The sequence below is a fragment of the Canis lupus genome, chromosome 34 (genome assembly GCF_003254725.2).
Source record: "Canis lupus dingo isolate Sandy chromosome 34, ASM325472v2, whole genome shotgun sequence".
Classification (NCBI taxonomy): Eukaryota; Metazoa; Chordata; class Mammalia; order Carnivora; family Canidae; genus Canis; species Canis lupus.
Genome location: NC_064276.1, coordinates 17,902,976 through 17,930,879, shown reverse-complemented (window position 1 = coordinate 17,930,879; position 27,904 = coordinate 17,902,976). Strand labels below are relative to the sequence as shown.

Sequence of the window (27,904 nt, the reverse complement as noted above, 5' to 3'; positions counted from 1 at the left end):
GCCAAGATTGAGAATCACTGATGCAGTCTAACCTTCTCATTTTATATATAAAAACTAAATCCCAAAATTTTGGTGACTTACCTAAGGCTAGGATTAGTGACAGCTGGAGTAGAATCTGGTCTTTTTCTGCCTCAGAATCCAGCAAATTTATTTATTGAAAACAAAGTTTTTGGTGGGTCCTTTTTGTTTTCCCCAACCAAAACTTTAGCCCAACAAAAGAATTTGCAAAAGCCTTAGTTATATGTGTTAAGAGGCTTGGATTTTAGTCCTAACTCTGGTGCTAGTTAGCTAAATCATTTAGCCTCAGTTTCTTTATCTTTTACAATTAAGGGATTAGCCAAGATCATTTCCAAAGGTTTTTCAGTTTAAAATTTTGTGCTTTTTCTATAGTGTCAAAAATATTTATGGCTCCTTAGAAAGGGTTAATTGCTGTTGTTTTAACTTTTATTAAGAATCCACTGACTGGGGCAGCCCGGGTGGCTCAGCGGTTTAGCGCCGCCTTCAGCCCAGGGTGTGATCCTGGAGACCCGGGATCAAGTCCTGTGTCAGGCTCCCTGCATGGAGCCTGCTTCTCCCTCTGCCTGTCTCTGCCTCTCTCTCTCTCTCTCTCTCTCTCTCTCTCTCTCTCATGAGTAAATAAATAAAATCTTTAAAAAAATGCTTAATAAATATTTGTTGGCTTAACTACTGTTTTATATTCTGGTATTAATAGTCCATTATGTCTTTTTTCCATATATATCACAACTGGAATTTCCTTTTAGCACACTATTTGATAATGAATTATAATTGAAGCTCACTATGACTAATGAATAGAATTATTTCATTAAATGTTTCTACTAGTGTTATTTATAATCCCTTATATGCTAGCCCGTTATTTTACGACTAGATGGGGTTTTCATACTTCTTCCTAAATAAATCTCAGGTGAGGCAAGAATGAAGACACTGCTATTTTCAGCTATGTTTGAGACAAGGAATACACTCTTTAGGTAATCGTATTTCTCTCAACTCCTGTTCTTATAATTCTATCAAAAAAAGTATGGCACAGTTAATTCTTTAGGAGTCACATTTGTCTTTCATTTTAACTTTCTCTATATTGTGTATCTTTTTTTCTAGTCTAGATAAAAGCTTCCACAAGAATGCAAATATTAGATATACTACTTTATTTTTGCTACAGTTCTCAATGGGACTTGTGTGCATGTCAAATGACAATTATCAGTTTAGAATTAAAATGTTAAAAATTTAACTCCTGTTCAGTGACTCAGGTTTTGAAATAATGTCATGGGAGTTGTTTTGAGAATCCACAGATTCTGGAGTTTTTCTGAAGAACCATGATCATTAATTATTATTTATTAATAGAGTTATATGTATTATATGGTATGTACTATACAAAAAATGAAATATTTTAATTAGTCTAGACCTATAAAATCTGAGATAAAATGAAAAGTATATTAGATAAAAATTTAAGGTAGAGGTTAACCTCTTGGCAGTGATTCGGTAGGGAGAGAGAGAGGGGAATGAAATTGAGAATGAATAAGCAGGTATGCCTGGGTGGCTCAGCGGTTGAGCACCTGCCTGCCTTTGGCTCAGGGAATCATCCTGGAGTCCCGGGATCGAGTCCCACATCGGGCTCCCTGCATGGAGCCTGCTCCTCCCTCTGCCTGTGTGTCTGCCTCTATGTGTCTCTCATGAATAAATAAATAACATCTTTTTTTTTTTAAAAAAAAAGGAATAAACAGAGACTTCAACTATAGTTAGTTTTATTTTTTATTTATTTTTTAAACTGTGAGTACTTAAATTCTTTATACTTTTGTGTAAGGCAAATATTTTATAATAATTAGTTTTTAAATGCTAAAAGTAAACTGGATGGAAAATAGGTTAAACATGCAAATACCATAAGCATAATCATTTTAGACTATTGGGGATACTAATATGAATTTGTTGAAAAACTTCACAGAAATAAGTTTCCTAGTGAAATTTGAAAATACTGGAATTACTTGGCAATAGAAGCAGAGTGTTTCCAGTCTAAAGGCAGGTTAAAAGCAAGAATAGAGAGAAGGATGCTTGCTGGGAAGTAAGGGAATGAGAGCCACGTGGCAGATGACCATGTGGCTTCTTTCTTGTTAGAGTCAGAATATTGTCACAAAATAAGCCACAAGGCACTACCATATACTTGATACAAAAGTCATCAGTGACACCTGCCAAAGTCTTGGGACTGGGAGGAATTTGAGAGAAAGGGAAACCAAAGAGTTAACTTTTCTAAAAGAAGACCTATGTAAAGTTCACTCAAGTCTGGATTTTGTCAATAAATGCTGTTATTTACCTTCTACCTGAGTATGTTGCTTTCTTTCTTTTTTTTTTTTTTAATATTTTATTTACTTATTCATGAGAGACACAGAGAGAGAGAGAGAGAGAGAGAGAGAGAGAGAGAGGCAGAGACACAGGCAGAGGGAGAAGCAGGCTCCATGCAGGGAGCCCGATGTGGGACTCAATCCTGGGAACCCAGGATCACGCCCTGGGCTGAAGGCAGGCGCTAAACCGCTGAGCCACCCAGAGATCCCCTGTTGCTTTCTATCAAGGGTTAAATCAAGACTTCACTCCACATGAGAAATTCCACATCTTTTTGGACTATGAGTGAATCAGCATCCAAGTTGTAAATCTCAGGCTGTCTGTGCTGGCAAAGGTAGGACAAGCAGGTTCTTGAGAAGTCATCCAGACTTTCTTTTGGCAGCATTCCAGGGTTATCCCAGTTAAAATATTTTTCTGAAACTGGACTCCCTTTTGATAAATTTGAGTTTAAAATACTTCACCATTTCACAAGTCACAGAAAGCAGATATGAATGCAACTTGCATAATAAATATTTTTGTAGAATTGCCAGGTATTTTATCTCAGAGTTGATCTTTGACAAAGTTAAGAGAGAGATCTTTTCAAGCTGTCTTCTTTTGTTCCCTTACTCACTTCAGTGTTTACTACTGTCTCTACTTTTATCATCTAATTTCACTATGTTTCTTTACTCCTGCTCTGTCATAGAGAAAGAAAGAATCTGGTATTACTTACTGCAAATTGATTGATTATTCTTTGTAGTCTCTAATAAGTTGAATGGCATCCCCAAAATGATATGTCCAGATCCTTACCCCTGGAACCTGTGAATGTGACCATATTTGGAAAAAGAGTTTTTGAAAGTGTAATTCAGTTAAACTCTTAAGATCATCCTGGATTATCCAGGTGGGCCCTAAATCCAGTGACATGTCTTATAAGAGACAGAAGAAAAGACCTAAAAATCCTTGTGAAGACAGGCAAAGATTGGAATTCTGTAGTCATAGGCCAAGGAAAACTGGAGCCATCAGAAGCTGCAAGAAGCAAGGAAGGATTCTTCTCTAGAGCCTTGGAGGGAGGATGGCTTTGTTGACACCTTGATTTTGGAATTCTGGCCTCCAGAGCTGTGAGAGAATAAATTTCCATTGTTTTAAGTCACCAGATTTGTGGTGATTCGTTATGGCAGCTACAGGAAACCAACACAGGTTTTATGAGATTTCTTGTTCATGTCAAGAAAAGTAGATATTGATCTTTTATTTTTCTGGATCCTGGCTTTTTTTTATCTGTAAAATAAGAGAATTAGATGGTATCTAAGGCTTCTTTATTTCTATGAATGCTTTAGAAGCAAACCATCTCAAACCAGTTAAAAGCTAACTATTAAGTACATCTGAGGCAAAATAAAGACATGGGTCTTTAGAGGGACTCAGCAAACAGTTATTGTGTAGGGGCAATGAGGTACGTCACACATCACATGTGCATTCACCTGTGTACATCCCCATGCAGACTGAGGGGCCTTTAAATGCATGTCTTGAGTTGCTAAGTATAAATTTGAATTCTGACATTAACATACTTTTTTTTTTTTTATGATAGTCTCAGAGAGAGAGAGAGAGGCAGAGACATAGGCAGAGGGAGAAACAGGCTCCATGCACTGGGAGCCCGATGTGGGACTCGATCCTGGGTCTCCAGGATCGCACCCTGGGCCAAAGGCAGGAGCCAAACTGCTGCGCCACCCAGGGATTCCCCTAACATACTTTTTAAAACTACATGTACTTCCCCCTTGAGGTCCTGATATGTTCCCACGTAGGTCCTGTTCCTTTCCCCTTCCGGTTGAGAATTACTGTTCTCAATATACACGGTCAGGGATGATGACATTCCTCCTATTCATGGCCTCAAATACTTTATAGATTCCTGAGATTCTGTGTCCACTCACATATCAAATGATCAAGTCTCACAAAATTTATCCCTTTCTAACCTTCTTTGCCACTGCCTTAATGCAGGCTCTTCTTCATCTCTCTCCTGCAACCCAAGTTGTCTTTCCCACCCTTTAATCTTTCTTCATACTATAGACAGAGTGATCTTTCTAAAACATAAATATTCTCTGGATCCACTCATCTTTACTAAGGATCCTTCAGTGATTTCCCCATTACCTCCTAGATAAAATCTCTATATCCAGTCTCTCTGAGATGGCCTAACACAGCCTTTTGTGGCCAGGTTCCTGCTCATCATTTTGGGCTGTTATTCCTGTTTACACCTACCATTTTAAAGTGGTACTAAAGTGCTTGAATTCTTTGAAAACCTTTGCTCTTCTGCATCCTTGTGCTTTTACACACCACACCATCTGCTTGGGGTGTTTGACCTTTTTCTCAGTCCCACCAAGCCTCCAGCCGTCAGAGTCTGCTCATCCCTTTATAAGTGGTCCCTGACCCACTTGGCTTCCTGTGGTTGATTACTCTCTTCTTTCTTTTATTCCTATGTGCTCTATACAGCATCCCATTACCACACTTGCCACATTGTATTGCAGTTGTTATTTCTGGACTGTTATCCAAGATAGAAATGACAGCCGTTTTCTAATGATGATCCTGAGTTACATGGGCATTGTGTAACTAGAAAAAGGATGCAAAATTTGAACTAGAATCCTATGAACTGCAATATCAGAACTCAAACTACTTTAACAAAATAATTGAAAATAAGTGAAATAACTCAAAATATTTTAGGCACTTAACATACTTTTAATTTGATTTTATAACACTGAATTGGAACATAAGACTCCAGAATCCCGGTTGGCCTTATTCACTGTCACAACCAGAATGAAAATGCTTAAAGAATAATAACAGAAAAAAATTGGTACTTAAAAATATTTAAGAATCTATAGTATTGGTAATCAAAGTAAATGGGGAAAAATCATTCTGACAATATTTATTAGAAAACCTGATGGAGGGATCCCTGGGTGGCGCAGCGGTTTGGCGCCTGCCTTTGGCCCAGGGCGCAATCCTGGAGACCCGGGATCAAGTCCCACCTCGGGCTCCCGGTGCATGGAGCCTGCTTCTCCCTCTGCCTGTGTCTCTGCCTCTCTCTCTCTCTCTCTCTCTCTCTGTGTGTGACTATCATAAATAAATTTAAAAATTAAAAAAAAAAAAAGAAAGAAAACCTGATGGAAAAATCTGAAAGTAACCCATCAGTGTATATGAAGTCCATCCTTTTGATATATGGGAATTAGACTAGATCTAGCTATGTAACTTAATCTATTTAAAATCTATAATACCCACTCATGTATGCCTTTAAAAGAAGCAAGATTGGTGCTTCTCACCAGCTTACCTGAGGGACAGTCGATTAGGTGGTAGATCGCTTTTTTAGGGTGGTATCATCAAGAAACAAGGGCACTGGAGTAAGGAGTTGGGTATTTTTCCCTGTTAGTGGAAATTAAAACTGAACATATTTGATTATATTGCCATACCAATATCTTATCATTGCAGGTAAATTTGGTCCTACTGCATTAGTCAGGGTTCTCTAGAGAATGGAGTCAGTAGTATACAGAAAGATTTATTATAAGAAATTGGTTCATACAATTATGGAGTTCGGTTAATCTAAAATCTGCAATGTGAGCTGGCAGGCTGGAGACTGAGGAGAGCCAGGGATGCAGATGAAATCCAAAGACAGTCTACTGGACAAATCCCTCTTGTTCAATAAAGCTGGTGTTTTTGTTCTATTCAGGCCTTCAACTGATTAGATAAGGCCCACCCACATTATGGACAGTAGCTTTACCCAGAGTTTACTGAATTAAATGTTAGTCCCATCCAAAACTACCCTCCAGCTTGAGACATGAAATTAACCATAACACTCTCACTGAGCAGTAAAATGAGTGTTTTGTAATTAGTTTCCTCAGGCATTATGATATAGTAGTCTTTTTTTTCTCTGTAAGTTTATAAAAATGTTCACTGTAAAGGAAAAGGCTATTTGCCTTTATCACATCTTTTTTTAAAAAGATTTTATTTATTCATGACACACACACACACACACACACACACACACACACACAGAGGCAAAGACACACAGGCAGAGGGAGAAGCAGGCTCTATGCAGGGAGCCCGACATGGGACTTGATCCTGGGTCTCCAGGATCACACCCCAGGCTGAAGGCGGCGCTAAACCGCTGGGCCATTGGGGCTGCACTATCACATCATTTTGTATTCCTTTGAGGTTTTATGGGAGAACTATAAATTTTCTGAATTATTAGCATTAATCAGTGAATTCTTGGAGGTATTTGTTTTGACTCGAATGTGGTCTGCTTGTATTCCAGACAGGAGCAATAAAAGCCTCATTAATCTCTCTGGAACCATCAAGAAGATCTCACCTAACATTTTAAACTCGTGGTCTACAAAGAATTCATAGAAATCACATTTGCTTCTTCATTAGCAACATTAAAAAAAAATCTATAATTGGTATGCCTCTTTCAAGAATAGTTGGGGATCTTTGAGCCAGCCAACTACATAGTTAGATAATTCCTAGGATGGTTTTATTTGCTTAGATTATCCTAGGCCCAACAGAAAAACTGCATCTGGACATGCTTCATCCTTGCTCTGGGGCTGGAGTCTACTGTAGCCACAGTCTATCCCCTCAGAGGCCTGTGACTTGTTTTTCTCCCACAGGGGACATACTTGTGCTGATAATCTTTTTTCCCTTGTAGTTTCAAGTAATATTTTAAAAAATTCATCGAACCCATAGAAATCTTATTTGGCCTTGAAAATCTGTATTATCATATTACCAGATTTCGTCAATATACCACTAGGCTAAAACCATATGGACATGTGCTGTAGTTCTAAATTACCACACACACAATGTGGGCAAACAGGTGTAAAGGTCCCACAGTACCCATCACAGTGCTGAATGTCTTAGGCTTTGTTTACATGCTGCTCATTTTGTCTAGAGCATCACATTTCTTTTCCTGAGTGGTGGATTCTTTATGTTATGTTCCACGTGTTTTGCAGGTAGCGGTGAGTCTTCCTTGTCCATTTCCATTGTTATCTTCCTAGGCAGTTGTATTCTAGGCTGTAGGGAAAAGAGCTGTATTACTATATTTTGCTAGCTACATTGATGATCTGCTCTCATTCATAAAACTACTGAATGTTATTCCCAACATACCCGCTGAATTTTTTCAGTCTGGAATTAAGATTAACATATGTTGATCTATTATGAAGGCTGGTTCAGAATTTTATTTCCTGCTTGTTTTTTTCAGGGAAAAGCACTTTTAGTTCAGTAGTTTTATACATCATTCCTTTGGAGGAGAATACTGAAGGATATTCAGTAAGTGCTCTCTGTATTATTTTTTGACATTAATCATTGATATAGAAATATTTAACAAAAACAATCCTCTTTTTTAAAAAAAACTTAGAATATATTCTTCTAACATCCTCCTCTATTATTATTATTAAAGTTAATTTTTAAAAATTTTTTTTAATTTTTATTTATTTATGATAGTCACACACAAAGAGAGAGAGAGAGGCAGAGACATAGGCAGAGGGAGAAGCAGGCTCCATGCAAGGAGCCCGTTGTGAGACTCAATCCCGGACCCCAGGATCATGCCCTGAGCCAAAGGCAGATGCTCAACTGATGAGCCACCCAGGCGTCCCAGAATTATTAGTATTTATTAAAATACTAATTTAGTATTTACTAAAATACTTAATTAAATACATAACATTTAGTATCTATTAGTTTCCAAATATATATATACAACTTAATTTCTTAATATAATGCTTATAGTTTCTCAGTAGACAAATTAGGAAAGTACCACTTATAGGAAATCCCACACCTTAAACTTGATCACTAAATCAGTTTGAGTCCAGTCAGGAAAATGGAAACCACACAGTAGATTGCACAGAAGTTTAATATAAAGAATTATTAAACTCTAAGAAATAAATGACTATGAGATATAAGGAAAGCCTGTGTGGTTCCCATCGGCTGAGGGAAAATACCCAGGAAGGACAAAGGTGGAAGGCAGTACCCTTCCCAATCCTATTGTTGGAAAAGTGTGATTCATCCCACCCTATAGCAGAGAGGTTTGCTGTTTTGGCAGGCTGTACTCTTGTGAAGTTGCTTGGCAAGCAGGTAGCCACCCTCTAGAGTGCAGAGGAGGCAAGGCAATCAGCAGTTAGGGTGTGGGTGTGTAGAGGAAGCAGAGACTTGATGGACAGGAGGCTATGATGTAGGCAGAAGGCTTTTGGAGTGTTGGTTTCCATGTGGAGAGGGCCACAGGAAGTCTGTCACCAGGCCAGGCCAAGACTGCCAACTTTGTTAAGGAATTGTATGCTCTGAGTGCCTGGCTGGTGGAGAGCTCCAACAGATTTCCTCACTCCTGACCCCTCACGTGTACAGCAAACAGTAGGAGAGCCCCTTCTACACTGTCCCTCTGGAACCTTCTCCTGAGAAAATTTAGCACCATGCTGACTGTAGAGAAATGTGCCTAAAAGAATGCTGTGCATTATGGCAGAATGTACATTGAAGGAAAAATTTGGATTTGAGAGGCAATTGATATGTAGCATATTTATAGTCTCGTAATCTGGACCCATCTTTACTCTGTACTGTTAGTGTCAAGGGTAGAGTGACTCCCTCCATGTATTTATACAACCCAGCTATTGACGTGAAGAAGTCATTTAAGAACAAAGCTCCCAGTTGAGTTTTGGTGCAAACATCTGAGCTTCTTGTCCCCGCTCAGGAGTAAAGGGTTACCTCTGTCTCTTGTGCTTTGCTTTGCTGCGCTTTGAAGATACAGTATTGTTATACAGATTGAAGGTTTGTGCAACCCTGAGTCAAACAAGTCCATCAGCACCATTTTTCCAACAGCATTTGTTTGCTTTATGTCTGTGTGTCACATTTTGGTGATTCTAGCAGTGCTTCCAAATTTTTCATTATTGTATTTGTTATAGTGATCTGTGATTAGTGATTTGACTCACTGAACTCAGATGATGGTTAGCATTTCTTAACAATAAAGTATTAGTTAAGGTATGTACATTTTTAGACCTATTCCTTCTGCACACTTGATAGGATGCACAATAGTGTAAACATACTTTTGTATACACTAGGAAGCTAACAAATTGATTTAACTCACTTTACTCAACATTCATGTTACTGCAGTGGTCTGGAACTAAACCCACAATTTCTCCAAGGCATGCCTACAGTTAAATGGGTAGTTAAGTAGAGAAGCTATTTAGTTATAAATACTATATTTGATACTTCTTATTCCTTAACTCTTTGGATTTACCCAGTGGTACCGTTTTAAAAATTGGTTAGCCTAGGGCAGCCCAGGTGGCTCAGCAGTTTAGCGCCTGCCTTCGGCCCAGGGCGTGATCCTGGAGTCTCGGGATCGAGTCCTGCATTGGGTTCCCTGCGTGGAGCCTGCTTCTCCCTCTGCCTGTGTCCCTGCCTCTCTCTCTCTCTGTCTCTCAAGAATAAATAAATAAAATCTTTTAAAAAAATTGGTTAGCCTAACCACATGTCCAAGGGAAATGAAAGGTAATTATTACAACTGATTAAAGAAAAAACATATTTTCTTTTATTATATCAAGAAATATAAATTCTCACACATAATTATTAATAATTTGATTTGAAATTACATCTCATTTATATTTAGAATTTGCTTCATTGTTATAATTAATAAAAAAGTTCTAGAATGCCTTATTGGTTTGTATAAATTTGAAAATGAGGTTTTTGAATATGTATAGACATGTTCTCTGCAAAAATAACCTTTAACAAAGATACGTTTTAAAAAGTTCAGTCTGCTGAGTCCCTACTGAGCTCCTGTGCTAAGCAGGTATTTCACATGTTTCAAGATCTTATTTCTTTTAGATCAGGTTGACTGGTTAGCATCTTTTTCTTGTGAATTTCTGAACTTTTCATCCCCAGATCAATAGATAAATGTGACAGATGTCTTAGATGTTTCCCTTAGCTTTAGTCTGTCAAGAATATCTGTCCAGTGAATTAATGGCTGCTAATAACTTATTTGGGATCTGTAGAACTGTATGCTAGTGGAATGGTAGAAAACTGCACCAACGTCATCATGTTCTAGATCTCCACATTTGCTGCCTCCCTTAGGGAATTTCTTTGTTCCCAAATTTTCTCTAACCACAGTTTTAGAAATCTGCCAAGTTCATGGACTAGGTAACTCAGCCCATACACTAATGATTTTTACACAGAAAGGAAGGAGGCTGAGATGGTCACATAAAATGCCCGTAAGGTCAAAGCTTGTTATAAAGAAATCAAAGGTAATGACTATTATTATTATCATATCATCCATCTTTATTTATTTTTTTAAATTTTTATTTATTTATGATAGTCACAGAGAGAGAGAGAGAGAGGCAGAGACATAGGCAGAGGGAGAAGCAGGCTCCATGCACCGGGAGCCCGACGTGGGATTCGATCCCAGGTCTCCAGGATCGCGCCCTGGGCCAAAGGCAGGCGCCAAACCGCTGCGCCACCCAGGGATCCCTCATCCATCTTTAGATATAAAAAAGGTAGTACTCATATAGCTTTTCTTACCTTGTAGTGATCCAGAATCAGCCATTTTCCATTAATTCCTCTTTCTCTCCATCAGGCTTCTCAGTGTTTTCTTGCACTGCAAAGGATAGAACTTAATACATACTGGTTGAGTCTCTGTGTGCTGTCAGCCACCATCTTTTTCTTTCTGAACATACAGTTTTCATGTTTCCTCTTTTTTTTTTTTTTTAAGATTTTTTATTTATGAGTGACAGATAGGCAGAAGCACAGGCAGAGGGAGAAGCAGGCTCCATGCAGGGAGCCTGATTTGGGAGTTGATCCTGGGTCTCCAGGATCATGCCCCGGGCCAAAGGCAGATGCCAAACCGCTGAGCCACCCAGGGATCCATGTTTCCTCTTCCCATCAGTGACCAACCCATCCTTGGGAGAAGACTCCCTCAGCCTTCTCTTTTCTAATTTACTGTATTAAAGCCAGCTCTACAGAGCAGCTCCAAGTGGATAGTAGGTCTTTCAGATTAAGTGGAAAGAGGTAGGCATATTTGCTTCTGCATACGAAACCCTTGTTTGGCCACCAAAAAGGAAATGGAAGCCTGAGAGTTCTCACTCTCTGCCCTTTTTATTTTGTTTAAATATGGATTGTTAAAAAAAATGTGGATCGTTTTAGCCATACTTACCTATTAGGATGTTTCTGAACTCTCTGGCCCTAGAAGGGGCCCTTTCTTAACTAGAATTGTCTGTGTCTACAAGTTTAAGGAATTCTGTTGTGTCAGTTTACTTAGCAGAGGATCCTATTGTATCTGGTCTTCTAAGGCAAGGGAATGATGTTGTTTTCTTTCTAGATTATCTGGGTGGTGAGACTGGTCTTGGTCATAGGAGAGCCCTCTACTCTAGTCAGGCCAGTCACCCCATGGCTCTGTCCAGTAACCTGTATTTCTTCCACCTCTGGATTCTTGTACAAGGCATGCCACTTTCTTTTGTCCAAGGCTTAACTCTTCTTCACTTTACCTTCCATATTTTCCAAGCCCTTCCAGCCAACTTTCCTCTGAGCTTCTTCACTGTATCTAGTGCAAAACTCACAACTTAGTACTTAACTTTCCTTTTGTGCTGTTTCTGGATGTTCGTGTGACCACACTGGATTTTGGGTGGAGTGTATTTTACATCTCTTCTACTTTGCTCTCATTGTTTACTGGCAGGTATTGGTTAAAATACACAAGAGTTTGTTGCTTCTACCTATCCTTTAAACTGGAAGAGTTGGCTTCAGGTAGAACTAAACATGGCTTAAGGAAGTATAGAGCCTTCATTATACCTCTGTTTAGACTGGCTGCTCTGTAAAATGATAAATGTGGCAAACAGCTTTTCTCTTGTTGGTTTATGACACCTTCAGAAATGCTATATTTAGGGCAGGTCTCACTGTAACACCTGCCCATACTTCAGGGTGTCAAAAGTGTGGCTCAGAGCAATGGGCATTGTAGAGGTCTGTTACTAAAGGGCCCTTGCCCAGTCCTGGTTGCTGGGTGGTAGTTCTTCTGCCTCCCCCAGTCTTTTCACCTATTTGTCTTAAGTCAAGATCTGAGTGAGAAGCTGGGAAAGGGATGGTGGCTTAATTGTTGAAGTCTGTCAAGTGCTTTAGATTAGCATTGTCTGTGCCCTACTGTGAGAGGAGCAGATAGAAATGGAAGCACGTAGGAAGGCAAAGCCGGTCATGTTACTCTCTCCTTAAAACTATTCAGTGTCTTTCTATTGTACAAGATAAAATCCTCAATCTTTAACATGGCCACTAGGGCCCTGCATGATCTGGCCTCCATGACTCTCATCTCTTACTGTTCTCCCTCTTGCTCATTATGCTTCAGCCACTCTGGCTCTTCCCCTATTTTGCCTGGTAAATGCTACTCAGTTCTGAGGTGACAAGGTGACATGTACCACAGTCATTTTCTCAAAGATGTCTTGCCTGACACCACACCTCCACCCTCCTCTGGTCCGAATCATGCATCCCACATGTAATTTGTAATCACTGATTCTGCTTTTTCTATCACTTTATGCCATTGCTTTTTATGGTTTGTAATTACATATCTTTTTGTGTGACTATTTGTTCAAATATTTCCCCCTTCCATAAGGGCAGGGATGCAGTCTGATCTTGCTGTTTTAATGCCATGTCCCTAATTTAAGACCTGGTACACAAGTGAAGCTCAATAAATATTAGTTGAGAAGGAGTGACAGCAGATGTAAAAGTGGATTGTAGGGTTTGGGGGATAGGTGATGAAGGTAGGGTGGCAGAGAGCTGTGGTCAGAGAGAAGTTTACGGGCTAAGCTAGATAGGGAAACTGAGTGCCCTTGGGGGATCCTAGAGACTGAGGACGAGGGTGGTCATGGGCTTGGCAGGGCTTGGCTACATGGCAATCTGTAAAGTCTGTAGAGTGGCTTGGAGACTGGTAGGCAGCCCCTGCCTTCTGTAAGTAACACCATAATAGAATCTTTACCATGTGCCAGACACTGAGTTAAAGCTTTTAAAAGGTAGATATTGCTAACCACTTTTACACTGAAGAAATGAGAAACGTGGAATGTTAACAGTCTCATAAAGGTCAAATAGCTAATAAGTCTCAGAGTTGGGATTCATATCCAGGTGCATTTGATTACCTAGTCCTTGCCTTTAACCCCAGGATCTGTCACCTTCTAGCATGTCTTCCATGTTCCTTCCTTTCCTAAGCCATGTGATGTTAGATCAGAATATCATGCATGAAAATCCATGAACCTCCTCTGAACCCTCATCTCTTCTCTTTTCGGTCTAGTTGTACATCTTTACCAGACTGAATTCTTTATAAAGTCCTTCTTGCATTGTTGTTATATGCCTCCCTGGTAACCTTCAGTGCTTTGTTATCATCACCAAAACACGAACCATGGCCTTGCATGCTGAGCCCTATCCTCCATCTTCCTTGCAAATTTTATTCTCCTTTGCTCTTTTGGTCAAGCCTATGAACCTAGAGTGCTGACACTTCCGGCTCTGAACTGCTCTGGGGTGGTTCTATGTGCTACTCCCCAGGTCTCTATCTTTTACTAGTCCTGTAAAAGCTGCAATCCTGTTCTGCTGCTTGGTAAATGCCCTTGTATATATTCATATAGTTTTTCTCAGTTCGTACACACACACACACACACACACGTAAGATTTTATTGGAGTTCGATTTGCCAACATATAGTATAACACCCAGTGCTCATCCCCTCAAGTGCCCTCCTCAGTGCCCATCACCCAGTCACCCCATCCCCCCCACGCACTTCCCCTTCCACTACCCCTTGTTCGTTTCCCAGAGTTAGGAGTCTCTCGTGTTTTGTCACCCTCTCTAATTTTTCCCACTCATTTTCCCCTTCTTTCCCCTATAATCTCTTTCACTATCCCTTATATTCCCCATATGAGGGAAACCGTATAATGATGGTCCTTCTCCAATTGACTTACTTCACTCAGCATAATACCCTCCACTTCCATCCACGTTGAAGCAAATGGTGGGTATGGCTGAGTAATATTCCATTGTATACATAGACCACAGCTTCTTTATCCATTCTTCTGTCGATGGACACCAAGGCTCCTTCCACAGTTTGGCTATTGTGAACATTGCTGCTATGAACATTGGGGTGCAGGTGTCCCAGCATCTGTTTCACTGCATCTGTATCTTTGGGGTAAATCAAATACCCAGTAGCGCAATTGCTGGGTCGTAGGGTAGCTGTATTTTTAACTCTTTGAGGAACCTCCACACAGTTTTCCAGAGTGGCTGCACCAGTTCACGTTCCCACCAACAGTGCAAGAGGGTTCCCCTTTCTTCACATCCTCTCCAACATTTGTTGTTTCCTGTCTTGTTAATTTTCACCATTCTCACTGGTGTGTGAGGTGGTATCTTAATGTGGTTTTGATTTGTATTTCCCTAACGGCAAGTGATGCGGAGCATTTTCTCATGTGCTTGTTGGCCATGTGTATGTATTCTTTGGTGAAATTTCTGTTCATGTCTTTTGCCCATTTCATCTTTGGATCGTTTTGTTTCTTTTTGATAAGTTCTTTATAGATCTTTGATACTAGCCCTTTATCTGATACGTCATTTGCAAATATCTTCTTCCATTCTGTAGGTTGTCTTTTAGTTTTGTTGACTGTTTCTTTTGCTGTGCAGAAGGTTTTTTTTTTTTCCTTTTTTTTTTTTTTTTTTTTGCAGAAGGTTTTTATCTTAAGTCCCAATAGTTCATTTTTGCTTTAGTTTCCCTTGCCTTCATAGATGTATCTTGCAAGTTGCTGTGGCCAAGTTCAAAAAGGGTGTTGCCTGTGTTCTCTAGGATTTTGATTGATTCTTGTCTCACATTTAGATCTTTCATCCAGGCTTTGCACAGTGGCAGTATCATAGCCAATGAAGTTTATCTGAGGCGCGATTATTGCTAGATCCTTCCTCCATTTTGAGTTTATCTTTGTGTATGGTGTAAGAGAATGGTCTAGTTTCATTTTTCTGCATGTGGCTGTCCAATTTTCCCAGCACCATTTATTGAAGAGACTGTCCTTTTTCCAGTGAATATTCTTTCCTGCTTTGTCAAATATTAGTTGACTATAGAGTTGAGGGCCCATTTCTGGGTTCTCTGTTCTGTTCCATTGACCTATGTGTCTGTTTTTGTGCCAGTACCACACTGTCTTGATGATTACAGCTTTGTTTTACTCAGTTCTTAATTTAATTTTACTTTATTATCTTCTACCCCTACCTCCAGTTTAACTAGGAGCTCCTCAAAGCATGATGACTGCATGGTGTATTTCTATTTCCCCATAGCATCTGATTTAGTAGTATAAACATTGTAGATAGTAAATAAATAGTAGTTAAATGAGTAAATAATCCTTGCTCCTGATACTCTGTCTCACTAGTGTTTTGCTTTACATTAATATGTGCTAAAGGTTATCCAGTTTGAAAAACAAAGAAACTATATGATCTTGCATAAAGTTCTGATTGAGGACTTTAACATATTGGGCAGTATATAAACTTTAACGTTCACCTAGATTGAAGTATAAAAATATGGCATATTGACTGCCAATGGAGCAGGGTGTCAGATAAGGCCACAAAAAATATTGGTTATAGTAAAAAAAAAAAAAAGTATAGATGTATACATAGTAACTATGGTCTTTTGTTTTTAGTTTGTGATATGCTACTCAACTTAGTAAATAATGTATATTGCAGAAATAGCTGACTAAGGATATTTAACATTACTTTCAGTATAATGAATGCCCTTGGGAATCAAATAAACATAATCATGATTCACTATATAAAATCAAAGAACTGAACTGTGGATGCAATTTCCCTTAGGCCACTCATGTTTTTCTAATTATATTTTGCTAAGGCTAATTTTAAAATTACTTTGTATTCCCTGAGAGCAGTGTACTTCATATGTCAAGGGGACACACATTTAATAGTCCTGAAAACTATCTGTTAAAGCAAAAAGCTCATTTCCCTCCCAAAGGATCTTTTTTAAGAATCAAAATGCACAATTGTTCTAAAAAATAGTTTAACGAAGTGCATACAATAGCTTAATAGGGCATATAAATTATTTTTTACATTTATCTGGGTTTTCTTTTCCCCTTTCCTTTGTGCTCTAAAACCTAAAGAAAAAAAATTCTTTCAAGGAAATAAATCTGCTATGTATTTACACTGTGTTACACATTGGAATATTAGCTGAAGTTAATGGTAGAGAATGACAGTGTAAATAATAAGAGCATTATCTAAACTGTATGAATGAAATAATGAGTACCCTCATAGGGAACAAATATGACCACAAGGTTTGGGTCCTAGAACTGACTTCTGTTGTGTTACATGAGCTTGAGAAAGTAATTAAATATTCTGTTTCTTCTTCCTTTTCTCTTTTTTAAACCAAAGAATCAGAATGAGAACATAAATCTTTCTTAGTATCCCATCAAGGCATTGTTTAAAAAGTATGTACTAATATTATTGCTAAACACTAAAGGGGGAGAACAGTCAAGATAGTTATGAACTCAGACTCCGAAAGAATAGTGGAAGTTACTTATCTTGTGGTCTTGATCAGCCTCTAGTTGAGAAACAGCTGAAAATGTTGAACCAGGTTCCCTAAAAAAGAAACAGGATGTCTGAAAATTATTTTTCACTGTGGATCACAATTGGTTTTTGTGATCTTACTGTTGTTGTATAGTCAGCTTCATTATTGAGAAAATGATTTCAGCTCCCTTGAAAAAGATTCCAGATAAGCTAATGTGTTTGTGACCTATATTTTTATTTTTTGATATTTTTTTAATGGATATTAAGTACTGTAATGAGGTTTAGTATTCACTTCCCTATGGATGAATTTAGTGAATGATTTAGTCATTAGCCAGCTAAGACTGCTTCCCGGGAATATTTTGAGAACAAGCTTAAGGATGTTTTAAGTTCTTAAGAAAAGGCACTAGAGCTCTATGGAAAAATGGCTGATTCCTTGACTGGGGCGTGGAAGTACAAGATAAGCCAGTAACATCCTATGATGCCAGAAAGCAAGAAAGTCTCCAAACAAGGATGGGGGCATGGTGAGAGGACACAGGTGCTCACTTGAAGGAGCCCAGAGTTAAATATGGGACATTTGAGCTGCAAAGTAAATAATGATAGCAGTGGGTTACAATCCATAGAATAAAATAAAGACCTATGAATCATGCTTAATTTAAATAATTGAAAAAATAAATGGAGGAGAAGGAATGGCTCTTGCTTACATAGAATTCTTATTAATAAATATAGAAGTAATGATAGAAATAGGAAGTAACTGTTGGACAAACACCACAATAGACCAGATACACCTGTGCATGCTTAAGTTAGTAAGTGAAAGTATGGTGACAAATGGGATCTTTGCACAGTCTCAGAATTCTCTTTTCACAAAGATTCTTAGTGATATAAAGGAAAATTACTAACTTTTCAATTGGAGAAACTTAGATACCACATTAAACAAGTGCTCAAAGTTACCATCATCTGTAATGAGATCAGCAGCATGTTATCTCCTAATAAAATGCATTGAAAAGGGTCCAACATCACTTCTTTGGGGATTTTTCCCCATTGTTTTAAATTATATTTTTTATTTTGAAAAAAATTGTAGAGTCACATGTACATTTACAAAAAATACAGAGATTCCATATATCCTTTACCTGCTTTTCCCTAGTGACAGCTATAGTTGTAAAGCAGTTATTCATTATCATAACCAAGATATTGATAGTGATATGGTCAAATTACAGAACATTTCCATCACTACAAGGATTCCTGTTGTTGCCCTTATATAACCTCACTCCTTTTTTTTTTTTTAAAGATTTATTTACCCCAGAGAGAGGGAGAGCACGTGCTTGAGAGCATGCGAGCAGGGGGAGGGGGAAAGGGAGGGAGAGAATCCCAAGCAGACTCCCTGTTGAGTGGGGAGCCCAATGTAGGGCTTGGTCTCACAACCCCAAGATCATGACCTGAGCTGAAGTCAGGAGTTGGAGGCCCAACCAACTTATCCATACAGGCACCCCAGCCTCACTCTTTTTTAAAATTGGGCTGCTTGTTTTGTTACTGAGTTGTAAGAATTCTTTATATACTCTGAGTCCTATGGAGTTTCCCCTCCAGTCTGTTGATATAGTAAATTATACTGATTTTTTTAGTATTGAAAATTGTGGTAAAATACACATAAAATTTATTATCGTAACTGTTTTAAAGTGTATAATTCAGTGGTATCAACTACATTCATATTGTGGTATAACCATCACCACTGTCCCATCTCCAGAAGACTTTTCATCCTATAAAAGTGAAACTCTATACCCATTAAACAGCTCCTTGTTCTCTCTTATCCACTGGCCATCACTATTCTGTTTTCTGCCTATGTGAATTCGTCTAATCTAGGTGGCTCATATAAGTCATATCATGCATGTAGTATTTGTCTTTTGGTGATTGGCTTAATTCACTTAAGTATTTGTCTTTAAGGGTCATCCATGTTGTAGCATGGATTGCCTTACTCTTTAAGCCTAGATAATATTCATTGTATATCTGTTCCACATCTTGTTTTTCCACTGATCGGTCAATAGACAGTTGGGTTGCTTTCACCTTTTGGCTACCGGGAATAATGCTGCTGTGAACATAGTTATGCAACTGCTCTCTTTAAGACCTTGCTTTCATTCCTTTTGGGTATACACCCAGAGGTGAAACTGCTGGATTATATCTAGATTTTTCTTTTACTCTCTCTACTTTCTGTTCTGCAAGTCCTGTCTCTCTCTCAGAATCTTTTCCTTTTAGAGATTGTTAAGTTTTAAAAGTTCTCATCTATTTATTTCTTTAAGTAACATAGTAAACCCTTAATTAAAAGGACTGTCCAGAGAACAGAGTATAGTGGTTATTGAATTTCCTGGCTAAGTGGCCAGATACCCCCTTTGTTTCAGTCCTTGCTTTTGCAGTGTGTTAGTTCATTTTTTTTTGCCCTTAGTAAGTACAGTATAGCAGACATAATTGAATTTCTCTGATAATTCAGGATCTTGTGATACTTCAGGGCTATCATTACAAACATAGACTCTCAGTATAGTATACCACAAGGCAGACGTTACTGGGGAGTGGAGCAAAGTACAAACCCTTCTGGACTCTTTACAAAACCAAATCCTTAATAGAGTTTGTTTTCTCCTGTTAATTATGTGTTTATAAGAAAAGCAGTATAGTATTTATATCATAATTGGTGTTTGAAAGATGTTTACTAAACCTACTTTCTCATCTGGCCATCTTTACTGTTTTTTTATTTTTAATTTTTTTTTCATCTTTACTGTTTTTTTTTCTTCTGTGCCTTCCTCTATGCATCTGTATCCCCATGCCACCAGATAATGGGCTGTCACCTTAGCTCAGAGTAAGCATATTTAATAGGTGTAACTTACAGAAGCAGATGGGATCTGGAATGCAGTATTCTGCACATCTTTGTCTCCCAGCTGCATTTCTCTTTTGCTACACTTCAAGGAAGAAAAACAGAGCTTTGGAGAAGACAGGACTAGAGAAAGAAAGACATAGAAGAACTGAGATGAGGAGAAAGAGCAAAGAATTCTTGAAGAAGCACAAAGGAGGAAAAGAGGGTAGGGCCACGTGGGGTAAGTGAGAGTAGGACAGAGTGGTTACAAAAGTCCCAAAGTCAAGCTTAATGGAGTCCCTCCTCCTGTGGCCTAAATAAACCCTGAACCCTGTGAGTCTAAGGAAGAACTTCTGTAAACTTCTACAGATGTGACAAGTGGATAACTAAACCAAAGGTCACTTGGGCCAGAATGAACTTCATGAGCATCCTATTGCAGGCATTTCTTGAGTGCCTGTCATCCACAACCTCGTGAATTCAGTCACCACCAGTCCAGCAACCAAGAATAGAAAAGACCAACCTCCGCTCTGTGAACATAAGGAGAGTGGTCCCCCAAGTTTTGCAAGTAGTCCCTTCTCTGCCCTTGCAGGATATGTCTTTGTATTTCTCTTGGGGCTAGAGGATTGGAGGGGAGGCTCAAAGTTCTGCCTTCTTTTCCCCTTCGGCTGATAATGCCTGTGATGCTTGGATGTGGAGGTCCTATTATACCAAACTATTAGTCCTGTTGATTTGAACTTTTCTTGGAAAGTAGTAATGCTATACTATCTTTACAGATAATAAAGAAATAAAGATAACTGGCATATTTGAGGGGCTCCTGGGTGGCTCAGTTGGTTAAGCATCTGTCGTCAGCTCAGATCATAGTCCCAGAGTCCTGGGATCGAGCCCCATGTCAGGCTTGCTGCTCATCGGGGAGCTTGCTTCTACCTCTCTCTCTCTGCCATTCCCCTACTTGTGCTCTCTGTCAAATAATAAAGTCTTTAAAAAAAAAGATAACTGGTATATTTGAAACATAGTTCCCCAGGGAGGTGTGATGGGTTCTTCTCACTTGTATTTTTATCAGACCATATTGGGTTTGCATGATATATGTCCAGGCTTCAAAGCAGACCTAGGAACCCAAAGGCTTAACAGTTTTAAGTGTACCTTTTCTGTGTGTTACTCCAGAATGAAGCTGAATGTATTTTTTGAGGAATCTAATTATAACAACTAAGCCTACATTTTGTACAATAGGAAACAAATAAAAAATATAGGTAGGCTGATTGATCTTAATAGATTACTGATGTTGCACTATTTATGGCCTAGTTTGCTGCTCACATTTCTGATCTGAAATTACTGTTCTTCCAAAGCCTAAATAAGTTGTTAAAACGTCTAAGGTAGTTTTCCTTACGATGTGATTTCTGTCCTAGAATTTCCAGTGTGACCAAGAAATAAACAGGAGCAGGTGCCATGCACAATGAGTGAGTTGCTTAGAAAGAGACACCCATGAGGCAGTAGTTCTCAGCCAGGGCGATTCTGACCCCTAAGAGTCTATGGCAATATCTGGAGACAGTTTTGATTGTCATAGCCTGCAGAGGAGGTGCAGGCTTCTAAATGGGTAGATGTCAGGGATGCTGCTAAACACCCTACAGTGTATAGGACAGCCCCCTACAACAAGGAATTATCTGGTCTAAAATAGCAATAGTGCTAAGGTTAAAAAGCACTGTCATAAATACGCAGAAGATACAGTGTGTACTGATTGATAATCAACTGTATTAGGAAAAACCCAAGATGGTGCCGACAAGTTGTTGCTGCTTTGTCTGAGTTTTTCAGATTTGGCTTTTTGTTTGTTTGTTTTATTTCCAAATTTCTATTTTGAAGTCATTTTAGATGTACAGACTCCTCTCTGTTTCCTTAGCACTTGCTAAGGAAAGTGGCTTAGAGGCTTGCAAAATGTTGAGTGAAGTAAAAGAGAAAGAAGAAAGAGACACATTAGGAACAAATCTATTTAGGGTTCTCTTCCATGATGAACTATGTGAAACCCTGCTCAGAGCAGAAAGTTTGGAGATAAGCTTCTTGGTTTCCTGGAAACACCTAGTCGGTCATCCCCTACACCATTCCTACCCTTGCTTCTGCTGGCTTGGGTTGTTCAGTGCTAGTGGAGTGGTGGCAGGGAGAACATCTCTTTATTGGGCCATGGATGAGCTTGGGTCTTGAAAGAGATAATTTAACACTTTATTACCTTGCCCCAGCCATTGCTGGTAGCTAGACAACTCTGTAGACCATTACCTATTAAATGTGTGCATATATATATTCTGATTAAAACAGAAACCTAAAATGTGAAAGTTTTCTGTAATCCTGATAATAAATTGGTATATAGCCCTTCAGTTTTTAAATGTATATATTAACACATATGTTAATACTTAATTATTAAAGATAGAATGGAATTAGAATTTTATAGTATGCTATTTTATAGCATGTTTTTTACCATACTATATGGTGGGCATTTGGTACTATAGTGTGAAGGGTAGAACATTGAAAATTGTCTATAAAATAAATATTTTAGTGTATACCCACTTCAGAGATATTAGAAAGACATAAATTAAAACTTACAGTGTGTTGAGTTTCTTAGATGAAAATACCATAATGTTATTATGTACTATGCTGTATTTTTCATTGATTATAACAATGTTGAATGATTCTGTTACTGGTTTCTTTTGATGTTAAAATATTTTTTAAAACATCTGAGTCCTCAGAAAGAAACTGGTATAGCTACGTTAATGTAGTTTGTGTTATACTCTTAGAGTTTAACCGCTTTTTTGTGTTCCCCACAGGTAAATATGTGTATCAGCCTATGACCCCTGTGGAGCAGCTTCCAAGCACTGAGATTCCTGCAAAGCCTCGAGAACCCACAAACACCATTCAGATCTCAGTGTCACTCACTGAACACTTTTTGAAATTTGCATCTGTCTTCCAGCCACCCCTACCCCCTGACTCACCAAGGTACTGTATGATCTCAGACCTCTTTATCGACAACTATCAGGTTAAATGTATTAATGGGAAGATGTGTTATGTGCAGAAGCAGCCAACGCCGCATTCCCACAAAATGAGCCCTGAGGAGGTCTCTGCACACGATGCCTTAATTTCAAGAGAGAGCAATACACCAAAAATAGATCACTGCTCTTCTCCCTCGAGTTCTGAGGACTCCGGGATCAATGCGATCGGGGCTCACTATGTGGAATCGTGTGATGAGGACACGGAAGAAGGAGCAGAACTGAGTTCAGAGGAAGATTACAGTCCAGAGAGCAGCTGGGAGCCGGATGAGTGCACCCTTCTCTCCCCCTCGCAGTCTGATCTGGAAGTGATTGAGACAATAGAAACCACCGTGTGAGAGTCGAAGCAGGAAGCCATGGCCTCTGATCCATGCTGAGCTTTTGTACTTTTGCCTGATGGATCCTTTTTCCAATGCAGTTGGTATTTTCTACCCCTAACAACCATCTGCTGATTAGCATCACTCTTACATTAGTCTTATAACTGAAACATTCTTTTTCTTATAAATGGTTTTCTTTTGTATCTCGACTTATTTTCTATGTAGCATCTGGTGTCATGAATTGTGACCCAGCCTTAATTTCACGGGGAACTTCGAAAGCAATGACGTGATGATGGCAGAGTATCATGGATCAGGTTGAGGAGCTACCCGGAGTGAAGGAGGCAGTGAAGGAGCCAGTTCTTCACACACACACACACACACACACACACACACACACACACACAGCCCTCTAGGCCTTCCTCTTGCGTGCTGACAGGGATCCTTCCCCTGCTAGGGTCATATGGGAATCAGCTCATGAGAGGGGAACAGAGAGGGCACCAGTAGGTGCCATTCTGTCCCTTTTCCCTTCTTCCCACCACCTGCATGGGTCTGGGCCACTGTTGCCTCGGCTTACTTTTGGAGGTTCCCGAAGACCCCGTTCAACGCCTAGTTATGGCCAGTGGTCGCATACTGTGCATGATCTGGGGTGGAGCTAGACCTTCACTGAAGAAGAGCTGACAGCTGCAGTTTCATGTTCAGTCCAGCTTTAGCTGAGTGCTCCACTCTGCAGGGTGCAGCATGGGCATGCAGACTGAATGAGCCCTGACTCCTGACAGGAGGGGGTCCACGGTCCAACAGAGGACTGGGCCAACGCATGCAGGTCACGGGATCCAGAGTGCTCTGGGAACCCAGGGCAAGGAGAGAGAGATTAGGCTTGCCCTGGAGAATGTGTTGCAGCATTCAAGCTAGCCTCTTGGGTGGGTTCCTCAGCATTTCCCTGTTTTCTTAGTTGTTCTTCAAATCTGGGGAAAACTTTTAGGAAGTTATATAGGTATTATATTTAGGAGGCAGCCACATCTGACGTCTTAAGAAAAAAAAATCAATAATAGTTTTAGTTAGCATGGAAATGCTAAAGACAGCAGTCCTTTAGGGATTAGGAATGAATCTAATAGGTTTGATTAATTCTGCTTCGTTTGGTTGTATGAAGCATTAGAATGGCTTAGGTGAGAAAATGGAATAGAATTCAGTATGATGCATGGATTTTTTAATGCAAATGCAAAAGCAGTTGAAATAGTGTGCTGCTAAGTCAGGAGAAAATATTTTGTGTAATATTCACTTTACTACAGTAATAGTCATAGTCTGTTGTACATGTTCTCTTTTCTCTCACAAAATAGTGAATAACACTTTCTTATTTAGCTCTCTTCAGAATTCTCCTAATTTGCATTTATATAAGGTGTTTTTGTGTGAGTTGCTTATCTGCCATTTCTCCAAATCTGCCTTCTGTGAGGCGTAGTTAAGAATCCAGGAAGTTTAAAATATGGCCCTAATGAAACTAGAACTATCAAAGGTGGGGATAGAGAAATATTTCTTATATCTTAACCATGAGCGTGCTCTTGTGGCATTATCTCATGCTCTGTCCTCATTTTTGCACATTTCTTCTTTGTCACGTTAGTTTGTATTTTAAGAAATAAGAAGAGGCCCATTGTGTTCTTGCCTGAAGCCTCCATTTGGCATCCTTCACAAATCACTGTAGGCAGAGTCTGCTTTCTTAGTTGTATCTGTAGTTCTAAAGTGATTTCTAAGCGCTCCGTTAGGTTTAGGTGCCCAAAACATCCCTAGGGTTTAGAAAGCAGAGGATGCATATTCCTTTGAAAACAGTGTTAGTTAAAACTTCCTATGCTAGATGAGAATGCAGCATAAAGTTCCTGCTACCAAAACTTAGAGTCAACTAGTCTAACCAGGAAGGTGGTGAGAGGGGCTCCAGAACAGCAGGGTACAGGAAAGGGCAGGTGGAGGCAGGGGTGGGGAGAGGGGCTTCCCTGGCCCAGATGGCTGGGGGATAGACATCTGATGGGCCTGCCCGAGTCCTCAGTGCCTCCCATGGTGGAGAAGCCAGCTGAAGGGGAGGGCATGAAGCCCAATCCTTTGAGCCGAGCAGTGTAGCCAGCCGCTGTGTACTCAGGGTTGTAGCAGCAACATCAGGTTGTGTGTACCTGCCCTGGGGGGGAGCTAACTGAAGCCCCCCGGGGGGCCAGATGGAAGGTATTCTTTCTCTACACCTTTCCTATCAGTTCTAAACTCTGGGCGCACATTCCCCTTCATTAAACTGATTGGAGTCAACCACCAGGTCTCCAAAGCCATGGAAATATGTGGTCACAGGGCTGTGACCTGAAGCTGGCTGTGTCAGGGCCAGAGCCTTTATCAGTAACATCTATGACTTTGGCCTAGGTTCCTCTTTTTTAAACTCCTGAACTGCCAGTCAGATTACCCATGATTTTAATGGAATTTTTGGATTTAATAATGGTTGATAATCACTTTAAATATTTGCACAATCTCTTTGTAATTAAAACTCACTAAGCTTCACTTGCTACTATTTTATAGAATTGGAGATATTCCATTGGATTCTAAATATCAGATGCTCCTGGATCTAAAAATAGCCTTTTCTAAACAAGCACAAGCAAGAATTTCTTTGTCCTGGCACTGTTAATAATTCTCTGAAAATCATATATATGATTGAACCAGAATTGTTTCTTTTTGCTTGCATTCCAAAAACAACTGATAAGGATATAAAAATGTATATTTACAACTTAAATTCTAGGCCTATCTGTTATATATTATATAAAGGAATTTCTCTGTAAACCTGATATTATATTGCTCATTTGTATAAGCATATTTATAGGCACTTTAGAAAATGTTTAGACTGCGATGTGTATTATAGACCTCAAACACAGTCATGTTAAGTAGTGTTTTGGTTAATACTTATACATGAAAACTTTATAGTGTGAGTTTGCTCACTGAGAGCAAAGAGTTGGGTTGTGTGGATGGAGAAACTGCTTTTGGGGGTTTTGATGTAAACCTGGCACACCATTCCCACTACCTGAAAGTTGGTGTAAAGGCTGTTAGGTGGAAGATGCAAAGTAAGTCCTGTATGGAATTTAGCTTTCTTATCAAACCAATATTTATTTTAGAATTTTGAAGTTTCAAATATGCTCATAACTTTTATGAGAAAAGACAAAACAATTAAAATGCTTTTGTGGTTAAAACTATTTGGTACATTAACAAATATGGCTTTACAGTCAAATTAGGTATTTTTTTACCTTGTAATTTTTAAGAATTGAAGAATTTGAGGAAAACCCTGGAGAAAAATCAGTTGTTTTCCTAGAAGAGGAAGACATGTACTTCAAGGTAATACAAAACCAAAACAAATGAAACCACCTAAACCAAAACAAAACCATGAAGTGGTTGTCCTGAAGTAGCTTTTGGATTTGATCTAGGATTTGATACTGTTTTAGGACTGGTGGTTTTATTTTTTAACCTCCACTTCCTGGCCTATTTGAAACCATTCTCTTGGGATTAATCATAACAAACTCCTTTTATACAAATTTCTCTATTTGGGTAACAGGACACCACCTATTTTAGAAAGCTGTCAAAATACCCAGATATGTTTGGCGCTATAAATACGCCAGGCAAGGAAAAAAAAGCACAAGTTAAACTAATATTTATACGTCAGCTCTTGATTTCTTTTCCATCTTGATTGCAAAGTTGTATTGACATGTTTTGGCTTTTTACAGGTGGGAAATATTTTAACGGTTTTCTGTCCTACTCCCATCTCCAGACAGGAGGTGGGAGCCAGAGCTGAGGAGGCCAGTTGCATTTTAGGCTTTTTGGTAAATAATATGTGCCTCTTGCCACTGGGGAGAAGGCAGAGGGAAAGAAGTAGGAGTTCTACTGGCTCTATTGTTGCTTTGAATTCCAGGGATGTCAGTATTTCTCACCTCCAAACAGAAGTATAAGGGCACTTCTCAGAATTAATTTTGGAACTATTTACCTTTTAAAAATGTTATGTCACTGCTCCCTTTCATTACTCTGGGGCATGGAGAGTTGACTGTACTGCGTGTGAAAGGGCCATGCTTCTGTTAGTGCTTTGAGTTCTTTGGGTTCTGTTTAGACTGAAGCAGTGCTCTTAGTATGAACAGGTTCTGAAAGCAAATCATCACTAGAGGCTTTAATACTGAGCTTCCATATCATTGTGTCCACATTCACTTTTTAAGGCTGTTCATACCTTGCAATATCCAGTTACTGTGCTATGCTAGTTTTTGCACCTGTCTGCTTTAAAGTTTTAAGCACAATGTTGACCCTTCTGTAATTTCCTAAAATTATATTGTTTTCCTACAGACAGCTCAACTTTCCTTTGTGTAGAATACTTTAGGAAAATACTTACTTGTAAAATAAATGTAATTTTTTCTTTTGTACCAGCACAAATCTGATATTTTGGAGTTTGGAATATTCTCTCCCCCTGCTTTCTTCCTCGGGGAGCTTCCTTCTGGTTTAAGTAACACATTGTGAACTAAACAAAACAAAAACCAAAACCCGCACTTGTGAAATGTGAAACACGTATTGAGTGCTTGCTTTGTGCCAGGAAATACGCAGTTTACATCATTATTACACTTAGACTTTACAACAACTATGAAGCGCAGGTGAGTATTATGACCCATGTTGGTCATACGGTCAACTGCTCACAACAACTCCCAGAACACTTGGTAACAAGAACTTTTTTGTTGTCTACATCATTTTATACTAATAAAACTTAGATTCCCCTACAGTCTTTTAGTTCAGCAAAGCCACAGCTTTGTATTTGGTTTACACAGGCCATGTGAGACAGTTCTAACCACAGGTCCTTGGGGGTGCAGTCGCTTCATCACCAAGGCACAGGGTCCAGACCTCAGCGTGGCAAATCCAGAGGCTCGATTCT

General features: G+C 39.2%; 1 protein-coding gene across 1 annotated transcript in view; it reads left to right on the top strand.

The window, feature by feature from the left end:
• The window catches only part of C34H3orf70 (chromosome 34 C3orf70 homolog), a 78,050-nt gene extending 50,636 nt beyond the window's left edge, over positions 1 to 27,414 (top strand). The window contains exon 2 of the mRNA XM_025451252.3: positions 22,457 to 27,414. Within this exon, the coding sequence (XP_025307037.1) occupies positions 22,457 to 23,013 (557 nt within the window). The 3' untranslated portion in view covers positions 23,014 to 27,414. The remainder of the gene's footprint in view (positions 1 to 22,456) is intronic.
• The last annotated feature ends 490 nt before the right edge of the window (positions 27,415 to 27,904 follow it).